A 14,218-nucleotide genomic window follows, 5' to 3' on the forward strand; every position below is an offset into this window, starting at 1 on the left:
AGGACATCAGCAGTGTATACACTTTATTCTTTATTTCCTGTAAAGCTCAGATTCACAGTGTGAATTATTGCAATCCTTATGCCAATGCCCAGACTGACCTTCTTTATGTTGTTTGTTTGTTTGCTTGTTTGTTTTATATTTGCATGAATACTGAAAGCACTTACGCTAGTACTGTCATAGGTTTCCTTCCTTTCTTGCTCCCTTCTCTGCCTCAAAGAGTAGAATAATCTTTTTACTAGGGTGAGTGGATGCAAAAATGACGTACCAGTTCTGGCTCTATAGCACATGGGTGAAGCAGCTCTGCACCCTTCTGCAGACTCTTAGACTGACACTTGATCACCTCCAAATTCTGCCTGTTCAAATTCTCCCTTTATTTTGCTGGTTGCAAACACATTTCATTGCTTTGGTGTAAGTAATGGGGAGGTGATTGTTCGAGTGGTTTAAGGTAACTAACTTCTTAGTTTCCATTGCTCATAATCCAAGAACCTGGAAAATCAAGACAACATTCCCGCCCACCTTCAAAAAAAATCTTCTATTCACAGCATGATTGTCATCTGTTAGCCAAAAGTTATATCAGAAATCTTCCCTGGGTTGGGAATGTTAGGCTCCCAGTCTGGTTAGTCAGGTTTTTTCTGTCTGTAGATCAAACTTCAGGACTTGAGTGTTAGCCTTGACTGAGTAAATATATGTACTTACCAAAAAATATATACTCTGTAAAGCTATTCCATTCTGCTGTCCTGTCAATACTGTTGCATGAAACACCCACAGTTGTGCTCTAGTGCTTTGAAGATTATATTTCACTTAATTTGCAAGAATTCTTTTATTGGAAAAAAAACTTCACTTTTCTTTCAAAAGCAAAACTAACCTTCCCTATAATACTTATGTATCTCAAAGAGATACCATCCTGATTATAAACTTAACTTGCCAGGCTACTTACCATCCATAATAAATTACTTTTAAAATGCAAGGAGTTCTTAATCTGTATTCAGAAAGCAAATAAATCAGGATAGTAAGCTAAAAAATACTAAGTACCAGCTCAGAAAATGTGATAAGCATTAAATTTCTTTGTCAGCTAAGTATAATAGTCCTGTTCTGGTGTCATTTCTCACTGAATACAGATGTTTTATGAAAGACAAGTAGAGCAGCTTCAGCAACATTGCCAGCTGCTGCATGCCAACACAAAGGCAACTGAGAGATTTGAGTTTCTCGCAGCAGACACCCATGTGCAATATTTATAAACCTGCATGGAGTATCTTTTTTATTCACCTGATTTGAGTAGTATTGTCACCTCACAAGCTGACAAGATATTTATCCTTACAATAGCTCCATGATGCAAGAAAATGTTTTATTATGGTAATGCAGAAGTAAACGAGATGATGAGGGAAGCAAGAAGCTGCTCACTTTGAGAGCGAATACCTGTGGAACAGGAAGGAATTGAACCCAGATCTAAACTATCAAAGTTGTTAGTCTGAATACTGTGCAATCAATCATCAAATGGCAGTCTCTAATATTTCTCAAATGATTCTTGCAAAACTGCAAGGTTTTCTCTGAGGTTACCTAAAGAGCACCTCCAAAGACTCCATGTCAGGAAGTCATGAAACCTGGTCTGTCGTATATTTGACATTACATTTTTCTTCATCCATCCTGGTTTATTAGATATTTTTTTTTTTTAACAAATATGGATATTTCCATTTAAAAAGAAGCTGGCTGTTCATTTATATTCAGCAGAGAATACACAGGGTGAGTTGCCATTCCCTTATTCTCAGCCTGCTGTCCTAGGCATCAGCTCAAACAGCCATAGCTATAGAAAGTCCATAGTAATTTCACATCAGTGCAGAATGAACCACAACTGAGATTTTCCTGACATTTTTAGGCTTTCCTTGGCATGTGCACTTGGCATGTCCAAGTGTAGCAAGGCAGAATGAAAGGGACAAGCTTTACAAGGCAGTTGTAGGAGGTTTGCTGCCCTGAGCTCTCTGTATGTAGTTAATGGAGGTAGAAATAGTGCTTCCTGTGAAGAAGGTTCAGAGATCAGCCTTACTTAGCTATGCCAAACTGCTTCCTGGCAGAATCTGCCTGTCAGCATTGACTAGGGAGGCTTGAAGATGCAATGAATCGCATGGCTTAACCTCATCTTCCCTGACACTCATCCTGTTCTACTGAAGGTAGCAGGAAACTTTGTATGGATTTATGATCAGGCCCCATAGGATATGATACTTGAGGATGCAGGACAGAACCTTTAAACCCCCACATCTTAGTTTCACGAACTAAATACTGTGAGCCTGAAGGCAGAATTGAGTGAGCTAACCAGATAAAAGATAAGCGTTGCCATCTTCAGAGCACTTAAAGTAAATTCTGTCCCACATCAACAGCTGAGGAATTCTCACCCTTTACCTATGTCCTGTGGCCAGGATGTATCTCAGCAAACAGTCCACAAATGTGACCACAGCCTGGAAGTAGCTTCAATTTCTGGTGCTCTCTAGAACATTTTTAGCCACAAGCCAGACAAGCAAGCCCTACTTAATCTATATTCAATATTCTTAACTATATGAGTAATCAAAAAGGAAAGAAAATTATGCACCAGCAAACAGGTGTTGTTCAACTCTGTAAATTGCCCTAACAATCTTTGTACATGCACCAAGTGTCAGAATGCCTCCAGTGATTGTCCTTGCTTAGGATTTTTTAAATGCTGCTTTTCACTTCGTGCAGGGAAGACATAGTGTTGAGCACTGGCAAGCAGCATTGCAGAGTAATATTTTTAATTTACCAGCTGTTGCAAGGCCAAGGAGACATTTAAGGCCTCCAGATGGGTCATGCATACACCTCTAAGAAGGCATTTCAGGCAGCTTTGTGAAACAAAGTGGGGAGAATTTTTCATGTGTCCTGGCCAGGCTTCATGGTTGTCAGGATTTTGTCTCCAGCTTCTCTGAGGCAGGGATTTTACACTGCTACTGCCTATTACTAAGATTTTTTTTTGAAGGCCCAACGTAAAAATAAACCCAAATACAGTAACCAGAAAAGTAACCAGCATTCCCTTCTCCTTGATCCCCAGGTGAAAGGAGACAAAGGCCAGGTCTTGAGTTTACTTGGAAAATTGTGAAGTGACAGTTCTGAGCCAGTGATAGCTATCCTACTGCAGAAGGTACATTTTTTTACAGTGCCACTCTTGAAAAGTTCCTGTGTTTAAATTGGGGAGTTGGGTTTTTCTGGTAGCTGCACAGATCTGTTGCATCTTCATTTATTAGGAATAATATCTTGCACTTGATTCATGACAATCCCTATTAACATTTGTATCCTGACTGTCAGCACAGAGGTGATTTGATTGCTGTAAAGCCTGCTGAATTCTGAATCTTTTATATATGCCTCCAGATAGAAAACCTTGCTGAAATCTTCAGCCAGACCTGTACAGTGCTGGCAATGCTTTTAGCGAGTGAGGAAAAAGTAATGGAGAAAGAAGATAAATTCTCAATGTGCCTGACTATATGGCTAACAGAATCATTATAACTACCTGAGAAGAACAAACACTGACATGTCACTGATGTTAAACCAGCAGCAAAGGAGAATCAGGTTGCTACTTTCTTAGGCCTACAATGCTGGCCCAGAAATGTCATGAGATTGCAGAAGTTTTGTAAGATAAATGTAGGGGGTTTAGCTGTTTGGCTTTTTCCTCCAGTTTTATAACACTTCTGATCCCGGACATAGAGTGTACAAAAAGAAAAGTAGCTGAATGGGCAGAGGGGGACTGGGAGGTGGCTTGTAACCTTCAAAATAAGTTTGTCGGTTCTTGATACATGTGCATTTTGTGTGGAAGTTTTGGATCAGCTTCTGCTTCATCCCTTTTCAAATTAAAGCTGGACAATTTTGTAAAATATGTTCAGTTCACACTGGGAATAGGCATCTTGCCTGATAAAACAATTACTAGTGATCCACAAATCCTGATCTGGGTTCCTCTACAAAGCATGCCCAAATGTATGTATTTGCAAAGTCTGTCAACAGAGGATGACAACACTGTGTACTGGTGTAGAAATAGGTACTGCTTTCCAAAGAAAACTGATCTGTTACCACCACATTGATTTCTTCAAATCTTCTGTTTTGAAAGGGCAGTTCGCAGAGGAACCCTTCACTGCAACTTCTGCATGATTCCCCAAGACTCATTTTTTTCAGACAGTGTTTGAAATATTACAAAAGAAAGCAGAAGCTGGGGCATGGCAACGTCATACACATTTCAGATGCAGGTTTATGCTATGTTTTACCTATTTTTTTCAGGCAGCTTGAACAGTTTTCTGAATGAAGGACTTCAGTATTCCTTCTGTCAGAGCTTCAGGCAGAGGATACACTTATGACCTCCAAGTAGATAGTTTTTTCATTGATGAGCCCTCAACATTTCCGTATCGTCTTATGCCTGTGTTCATTAAAGAGAAAATTACCCTTTAGCTTTTTATAATGTTTCCTAATAGTTTAAACAGCCTGCTCCTGTGAGCTGCTGAGCAGTTTGCATCCCTGCTGCAGCCCTCAGCTTCGTTCAGTAAAGCATGTAATCATGTGCATCAACCTCTTTGCTGAGCTGGAACATGAAGGAATTCAATATCTTCCTGTTAAGGGCCTAATACGCTTGCACAAAGTTCACAAGGTGAACCTTACTCTTAAAAGAGATGTTGTGCATATGAGGAGAAATTTGAGGCTTGTTACGGTGCCTGTAGTAAAACAGCTATACTGAATATCATTTTACTCAGTGCAAATCGAGTTAAACATGCAGAATATTCTTAGCTTTGTCAAGAAATCTTTTCGGGAAAAAGAAGTCTTACCATTTCAGAGACCATAATTTACTTAAAGCTTTCTTTTTAGTAATGAACATTTAAAGTAGCAATCTACTGCTGTGGAAAATGTATTACATGCTTTCCTGTTCAGCCCCAGAGCAGTGTTGAGGTCAAGACTGCAGATCCCGGTATGCCCAAGCATGTGGCCCTGGGCAAGCACAGTGCTGGGCAGTCCCGAAGATCATCACTCCTAAAATAAAAGGTGTGGCAAGCAGTAAACAGGCTGGAGGCAAACATAGTTTTGCATTGGTATTCTGGGTGTGTGGAGCCTCTGCAAGGGGGTGTGGTGCCCCCTGGCAGAGTGTGGGGTACACTGGGGCCCAGCACCCTCACTCTGGCAAGCAGCTCTGGCAGTGCCGCTGCAGCATAATTGATACAGCATCTGCCCAAGGAGCAGCTTGTCCAAGCTACAAGCAAAGGTTGAAGAAGAATAAATTAGCGGTCATAGGGATATTTTTAAGCCAGTCTTGCAAATACCTAGAGCTGCATTGTATGCTGCTTCAGATTTGTAAGTGTTAATGCTTATTCCAACATTGTTGTATGATGGCAGAAGGCATCACAATTTGAGGAAGTGTTTTCAGGATATGGCCCCTTCACTTTTAATCCAGGAATACTGAAGTTGAGTATACTGCAAAATATAATTGTTTAACTGAATTGCCTCTTCCATAACTGTTTCAGAGTGAGTTAAGGTTTCTCCAATAAAATGGTAGCTGTAAATCTACAAGGATGATTGAATTATTTATAGCACCTTGGAGGCACAACTTGACTCCATGTTTTATACAGCCACACAGTGACAGTGAATATGATATTTAGAGTTTGGGATAATTTTTATATGGTTACAGGAAAACATAAAGCTTTTCCAAAACTAAATTTGGCAAAATTCTGGAAAGGAGCATCAGTGAAGTCTATTATAATTTTATCTGCCTTCTTATCTTTTTTCTTCTCAGCTGCTCTGAATGAAGTCTGCAGACTGATTCCTGGCTTGCTCTGTATCACTACACAGCTTGTAAAATGCACATCTTGCTTCGTATGTTTTGAGATAAAGCCTTTGCTTAGAATTGTGTAAAGACTCCAAATACTAAAAGAGAATAAAAACCAAATCTATTTTAAAATAAAGACAATGTGTTGATTTTTCAGCAGTTTAGATGGGCAATTTTGTACCAATCTTCGGCAAAAATGATGAAAGATTTTCTTTAAATGACTGGTCACCTCTTCAAGCATTGCTTATAACCATTCTTTAAATATAGTACTCATATGCTATGCTCATAAACTTTATTAATCGTTCTTTAATCACTGATGAAATGTTCATAAACACACCTTCTTATTTAGGTTCACATGTAATTTAAAAATTTCTTTTAATGGTATTGTCCCAGACAGCAAAGCCTACCCAGGACCACAATGTTACAAAATTAATAACTGCCATAGGAAGCCAGTCCAGCGATCCCCAACAGACTTAGTAGGTTAAACACTACCAATGGTAGGCAGCTATGCTGTGATTCCCATTGGAGACTGTCAAGGGCAGCCTTCCCTGTAAGAATGTCAACCTTGAATTATGTTTTTAATGTTAAGAAACAGGCAGGACTACATTATTATGAGAAGTAATAACAATGCTTTTCAGCTGAAAGTATTAATTTTGCCAAAAATAGTTGTATTTTCTATCAAGAGTATTGACAGAAAGTTTTGTCTCAGATTGGTTTGAAAACTTTGTCTATGTAGCACCTCCTGGGAGCTACAGTTCAGGTGTCTCTTGCCTTGTTCCCCACTGACTCAAGCTCCGTGGTTAATTATATCTCCCATGAGGACATCCATGTTTTGCAGTGCTCAAGAAAGATTGTGCTAGCAATGGATAACTTTCTAGCATTGTGTCCAGTCCTATTCCAAATCTTCCAGGTGCTGGAACTGTCATCATCCCTTTGTGAAGTCCTTCCGAACTGACTCAGATTTGCTTCTCAGAATTGCTGTTTTTTCTTTTCCTTTACACTGTTTGCTTACTGTGTCCCTTAAAACTCTCTTCCTTGTATCTCCTTTGGAGCATTATCCACTGCAAGACTTCAATGAGAAAAAACTCTGAAGCATGGATCCTCCAATCTGTAGTATTGATATGAGATATAAGCATAGAACTTCTGTGTAACCCAAAGGAAATCTTTCCTTTCCTCTGTGAATCTAGGTACCTACCAATAAAATGGAGATTGTCCTTTTCATTCTCATTGGAAAATAGTGAGGGTCTTGACCTAAATATTGGGTAAGTGCTTAAATAATGCAGCAGTAGAAACATGCAAGGATTAGTACTGATCAAGTCAGTAGTAGTAAGTTTCATGCAAAAGATCTCAGTACATTTAATTTCTCCTTTTTTTTTCTCTCTTATGTTCAAGATGTTGGAGCATTTTTTGAAGAGGGTACATGGCTTCGTTACAATTTCCACTCCCCAGGGACTAGCATAAAGGATTTAGTTAGCCGAACACTTTTGAGTTCTACAGATCCTGAGATCACAGCACCTGACCTCAACTTGAATAAAGAAGAGCTCAGCTTCAGCTTCAGTACCACCAAGTCCCCTTGTGTCCTATTGTACATCAGCTCCTATACCCAAGACTTCATGGCTGTGCTTGTCAAGCCATCTGGTAAGCAACTGCACTGGGCTCTCTCCATTGAAGGTATAATTGATAACACCAATATTCAGCTGAAGCTCTGAACTAATGAGAGTGTCTTTTCACTTTTGTCACATTAAAGTAAAGTATCTAAGGCCAGAACCTGTATTCTGCTTTACTAGATTTTGTACTGATATAACTATTCAATTTAATGGGGTTTCGGTAGCCAACCCTTCTTCTCAAAACAAAATGGAAAACAAACAAACAAAACCAAACAAAACCAAACAAAAAACTCCCCTGCTATAACAGTTGGATCCATCCCATGAACTAGCATTATGGAGTGGACAAGTAGGCATCCACATCTAGGCATCTACTGAACATGTAGGCATGCTGAACTCATGACAATATCCCCAGTAGTCAGCAGAAAGTGTAATGTGCTGTTCTTCAGAAAATGTGGATACCCACTGGGATGGCTCTAATATGGATGTAACTTAATATATAACATCCTAAACATTTTGGTGATGGTTGAAGGTTGGATATAAACCTTTGCTGTTACAGTATTAAAACTATATATGAACTGAATATACTTTGATTCCAAATACTGCCTAGGCGCTCCATGAAAATCATAATTAGGATGATTTTACTACCATTCTGTTTTATGGTATAAGTTAATATGAGTGTTAATATGTATAAGTTAATATGAGAAAGAAGATCCAGGAAAGAAGTCCCATGTCAGATATCTAAACTGCTCATTTGAGCAGAATATTTCCAGTTTTGATAAATAATAGTCTGCATTTCCCTTTTCAATCATCCTTCCTTTTTATCAAGTATTAAAATTTGTTATGAAGAGCAGACACTTCACATTTGTTTAGAAAAGAAAAAGCTGTCTGGCAGTATGTAATGAATATTAGTTAACCACTTTTGACTATACTTTTCTAACAACATAACCTGAGATTTTAATTTCACCATATATTATTAAATTTCCATAAAAGTCCAGATGGTCACCTGTCAATCATAATTAAATGTGAGAGCAAGAAGGTCTCACGTAGATTATGTGTCAGTGTTAATTAGTTGTAGTTTTGCCTTTATTCAATGCATATGAATGGTTTATTCTTTAGAAAACTTCATGCTTTGTATAACTCCAAAGAATTTTACTGCAGCAAGGCTAATAATCTCCACAATAAAGTTCTACTTGATGTGTGCAAATTTGTATGAATCGTCTATATTGTTCAAGGCATAGTTCTGATTTGTTTGGTTTGCAATCTGGAATTGTTTACAAACTCTTCGGTTTTGCAATGCTGATCATTGTCACACTTCTAGGTTATAAAGTTTTCAGCCCAGTAACTTTATAATTTCAAACACTAGCTCTTCTCCTACTGCAGAGACCAGGTCTGAAAGCAATTTAGGTGTAAAAGTATAACAGTTGTCTGTGAAGATAAAAGAGGGGGAAATAACTGGTGAATAAAGATCAAAATACCTGAGTGTGCTTTTTACATTTCTTTCACTAGGGTATCTGCAAATTCGGTACAGCCTAGGAGGCACCAAAGAGCCATATAACATCGATGTCGACCACAGAAACATGGCTAATGGACAGCCCCATACTGTTAACATCACACGGAATGCATGGGACATAGCACTGCAGGTAAGTCGTAGGTTCTCTGTTTCTGTCCCTTGTAGCTTGTACCATTTTGTATCTTGATGATCTCCATCCCTCTGAAGACATGAGCACAATTTAGGAAATAAAAATATAGTAGATAGGATTCCGCTTGTAGTTCACATTCCTAGGAGTTAACAAAAGCTATTCTTTCCCTTATTTCATCAGGTCATGTTGTTCTGAAATCCTCATTCTAGTCTGATGACAGCTGGGCTAATACAGATGTCACTGTAGATGCTCAAGGGCATCAGAGGCATCTGGGCTGATAAATAGCATGGGACTTAAGACAACCTCACGCCATTCTTAAGCAGCAGAGCTGGAAGCCAGGAAGGATACCCTACAGCATCTTAAATGGCAGATGAGCCTGATGCACAGAAAACTAAATATCATGCCATAAGTCCTGAGTCTGCAAATACGAATGTCTTTAAATTTAAATTTACCTTGCAGTCCAGTGAAATCGGAAGAGCTATTCGACAAAGATGAGCAGATGCTTAAGTGTTTGTGTGACAGGAGTCTGAGACAGAGAGCATTATTGAAGGCACATAGCTCTGGCTTATTTAGGTTTTGGTACAGCACAGGCATGAACTTCATCTCTCTATATCTCAGTTGAGATAGTATAATACTATTTCAATAACTGTAGGGGGTGCAGCAAGAAGCAATCAGTGTTTCCAGGCAGCTTTCTCTCTGTGGTCATTACAGCACTCTGTTTTAGTTCCCTGGTTGTCACATCTGCAAACGTGGTGATTGAAGGTGGTATAAGAACAGTTGTGGTGGCAGGAGAGTGAGGTATATGGGATAGATTATTCCGGATTTGATAGTTCATCAGAAGCAAAAAAAACCCAATAGCAAATGAAATATAAAAAGGGGAAGTCTCCTTAAGAACCAGGCCAAAAGATGAAAGGTAGTAGCTGTCACAGTATCGTCTGCCTAAAGATTAAAATAGATCTCTGTCAGTTATTGTTTCAAGACATCAAAAGGAAAACTTTTCAGTGGATTATAATGTCATTTGACTGAGGCTTTCAGAACTCAGAATAACACTAGATGCGTTCAAGTAGAATAGTCTTAAAATTATTTGCAAAATTCTAGATAATCTAACAAATATGTAGGTGATAAATCTGAACATTTTTCAGGCAAAAGCCTGGAAGTTTAGAGGGGTATATACTGATGGGTGCATCTTTCTTGCGTGCTGTTTCATTTGCATTTATTTTTCTTACTGCTAAGTGGAAACTAAAGAAGACCTACAGTTAGGTTCCCTTCTCTGTTAAATGCTTCTGTTTGGGGGACGAATGGTGTGTTTCCTGTGGAGTCATAGCTGGCTGATTTAAGCATAACAAAATAAATAATTTTCTGAAGGGATCAGATGAGATACCTTGCCCAGTTGGAAAATACATACACATTAAGTATCCCAGCCTTGCATCAACTCACATCTGGGGCCCAACAATTTTTTTATGCCAGTGTTTTATGAGACCGCTACCTATCCAGGGCTTTGAAGAGCCAGAAACATTTTGATTAGTGTTGCTTTGCTGGGGTAAGAATTTCTTAGTCTAGTCAGTGTGATTAAAACACAGCTGGTTCATGTAATCAGAAAGCAGATACATTTGAGGCTTATTAAATGAGAAGATCTGTCTGATGCGCATGCAATAACAGGGAAAGGAGGGACCCATACAGAGCAAATCCAGAAATCATACCCCTACTGTACCCTGAAACAGAAGATTTCTGTCAGGTTTTGTTTATTGTCCATAAGGAAGCTGATTTTGTTACTTATCTGGTTACATTCTGTAAATGAGAGAACTGATATGAACAGAAATGGATCTGTTAAGCAGATTGGTCACTTGAAAATGAGACCTGTATTCAAATACTCTTCATGGTGTCTGAAAATATAGAAAATATAAATACAATTTTTCTCACTATCCAGAGGACAAATCATAAAGTATGAGTTTTCTCTTGCAGATCTGAGCAATGAACATTTGAGTAGACTTTTATTTCCTGCTAAATCCTTCTCCAACCTGATGAGCAGCTGGTTTGCTTGCTTTTAAAGAAGACAGCTTGCTTGCCAGGTGCTGTTGCTCACACTTCCACATCTCTACATGGCATATAAGTGTCATAAGAAGGATTTATTTCTCATCAAAGCTTCAATTCAAGAGCACTCAGTTAATATTTTTGAGATCTTAACAGCAAGTTCATACTTAAAACACCTGTCTTTCTAACTTACTGTAATAACCCTGTAGTGCCAGAGAGATTTAAAAAATCTGCAGCCAGGCAATAAATTGCAGCCAGTTTTATCATGACTGTCAGGAGTTTCACTTTTATATAAATACAGTAAAAGACTCATTATTGAAGTCTATGTGATCTAACCCAATGTTGGCAGACAGACAACCACTGGTTACTTACCTAAAATAGGAGTTACTGTCCAATCAATCAGAATTTGAGGTGAGCTTTGAAATAAACATAGCCACAATATTCTATATCCATAAGGTAACAAACAGGCACAAGGACAAATATTTAGTGGGGATTGTTTTCATCAGAATTACATCCCTGTTCCTAATATATTAAGACGGTCAAGACTAAAGGTGGTAGCAAAGACTTTGTCGAAAGATTTTTACATTGCAGTTTTCTGCATTTACTGACTGCAGACAAATCAATAATTAGTTCTACATTAAATAACAAGCTCCCATTTGTGATGCCAGTGGTTTCTCCACGATAAGATTAAAGATATACAGCTGATTTAGGTGTAAGGAAAACCAAATGGCATAAATTCAGGGACAAAGGTCTCCTAATTTTCTGTTGTTTCCATGAGGTGGGCAAAAATAAGATTTTATCATAAGAATTCCAGTCTCTCGCTTCTAGTAAAATAACAGATACTAGTAACCATGGCACACCTCCAAGGTTGCATTAGTTCACCTGTGGCAAGAAAAAGCCCAGACTGACAGATGGGGAATGCATTATCCCAGTAAATGACATTTCAAGATCTGTGATTTAGGTCATGGAGGGCAAGTTTTACTTTGTTTGACTTCATCAAAAGGTTTCATGCTTCAGCGGGTTATTTTCCATATCACAAAAACCAGATCACTCTTTACTAAGTATGCATGGGTGATTAATGCTATTCACACATCAGTAAAATCTTCTTTATGAAAGCCAAGGACAAAAACGCCCTAGCAGAGGTTCTGATCCAAAGCCCACTGAAGCCAATGAAAGGCCTTCCATTGACTCCAGCAGGCTTTAAATTGTACTTTAAAGAACTGCCATGGTTGCACCCTTAGTGTGGGACTCATACATCCTGGTTCTGCGCATGTCCCTAGAGTAAAATAAGGGTGGAATCTGGATCAGAGCCATTTCTACTCTTGCACAAAGTTATGTCAGCATGTTGCACAGAAAAAAAAAGAGAGGATAAAAAAAATTATGTGCTTTAATTTTCAACAAAATAAAGCTGATAGTCAACAGACTTGGACTGGGCCTCTCAGCTTTTGTACTAAGATATTCATGTAGATTCTCAGAAGATCTCCATTTCTTCATACCTGCTTTAAAGCCATTTTTAGGAATGGTTTATAAGCCACAGCTTCTAATGCCTTCTTTGTTCCTGAAAAGTAATAGACCTGAAAAACTTCTTCTGGACTCCAGTGTCCCAAACCCTTCCATATACTTTCAAAACGATTGTCAGCAGTCAGTGTACTTCTGCTCAGAAGACCATACGGAAGGACAGCGACAGTTCTCTCTTTCAGGTTTGAACAATATGGAGAATGTGGTAGAGAGGCTATACACAACACCATACATTCACTGACACCATTCAAAGTGACTTAATTATGAGGCTTTGTGGAAATCTTGACCTGAATTCAACCGTTTGTAAGACTGAGAATAATCCAGAAAATGTATTTGTACAGATCTCCATTTTCCAGCTTCATGAGAAGCAAGCAATAGCAACACCCATCTTCTGTGAAAGATAACCAATGAAATATTTGACCCTTAGCCAAATGAAACTAAGAAGAAACAGAATCTTTTGCAAGTCTATTCTCTTGTTTCCATTTTGAAGTCTGCACTACTTGAAAAGAGATCATAGAATCATAGAATAGTTTGGGTTGGAAGGGACCTTCAAAGGTCATCTAGTCCACCCCCCATGCAATGAGCAGGGACATCTTCAACTAGATCAGGTTGCTCAGATCCCCATCCAGCCTGGCCTGGAATGTTTCCAGGAATGGGGCATCTACCACCTCTCTGGGCAACCTGTTCAGTACTTTACTACCTTGATTGTAAAAAATTCTTCCGCATGTGTAACCTGAATCTCCTCTCTTTTAGTTCAAAACCATTATGCCTTGTTCTGCCGTTAACACACCCTTCTAAAAAGTCTGTCCCCATCTTTCTTATAGGCCCCTTTTCAGTACTAAAAGGCAGTAGGCTCTCCCTGGAACCTTCTCCAGGCTGAACAACCCCAACTCCCTCAGCCTGTGCTCATACGAGAGGTGTTCCATCCCTCTGATCATCTTGGTGTTCCTCCTTTGGACCCTCTCCAACAGGTCCATGTCTTTCCTGTACTGAGGGCTCCAGAGCTGGATGTAGTAGAGGGACAGAATCACCTCCGTTGACCTGCTGGCCACGCTCCTTTTGATGCCACCCAAAATACAATTGGCCTTCTGGGCTGCAAGTGTGCATTGCTGGCTCATGTCCAGTCTTTCATCTACCAGTACTCCCAAGTCCTTCTCAGCAGGACAGCTCTCAATCACTTCATCTTCCAGCCTGTATTGATATCAGGGTTTGCCCCAACTCAGGTGCAGGACCTTGCACCTTGCACTTGGCCTTGTTGAACCTCACAAGGTTTGCATGGGTCCACTTCTAGAGCTTGCCCAGGTCCCTCTGGATGGCATCCCGTCCCTCAGGTGTGTCAAACGCATCAATCAGCTTGGTGTCATCTCTGAACTTCCTAAGGGTGCACTCGATCCCACTGTCTATGTCGTTGATGAAGATATTAAACAGTACTGGTCCCAGTATGAACACCTAAGTGACACCCACTTGTCACTAGTGTCAATCCAGACATTGTGCCATTGACCACTACTCTCTGGAGGTGACCATCCAGCCAGTTCCTCATTCACCAAACAGTCCACCCATCAAATCCATCTCTCTCCAATTTAGGGAGAAGGATGTTGTGAGGAACCATGTCAAAGGCTCTACAG

General features: G+C 39.4%; 1 protein-coding gene across 5 annotated transcripts in view; it reads left to right on the top strand.

The window, feature by feature from the left end:
- The window catches only part of CNTNAP2 (contactin associated protein 2), a 1,147,495-nt gene that overhangs the window by 1,046,794 nt on the left and 86,483 nt on the right, over nt 1–14,218 (top strand). For all 5 annotated transcript variants that reach the window (XM_065052118.1, XM_065052119.1, XM_065052115.1 and 2 more), the window contains exons 19-20: nt 7,190–7,435; nt 8,911–9,044. In XM_065052118.1, coding sequence (XP_064908190.1) covers nt 7,190–7,435; nt 8,911–9,044 — 380 coding nt within the window. The remainder of the gene's footprint in view (nt 1–7,189; nt 7,436–8,910; nt 9,045–14,218) is intronic.

The sequence above is a fragment of the Columba livia genome, chromosome 2 (assembly GCF_036013475.1).
Source record: "Columba livia isolate bColLiv1 breed racing homer chromosome 2, bColLiv1.pat.W.v2, whole genome shotgun sequence".
In the NCBI taxonomy this organism is placed as follows: domain Eukaryota; kingdom Metazoa; phylum Chordata; class Aves; order Columbiformes; family Columbidae; genus Columba; species Columba livia.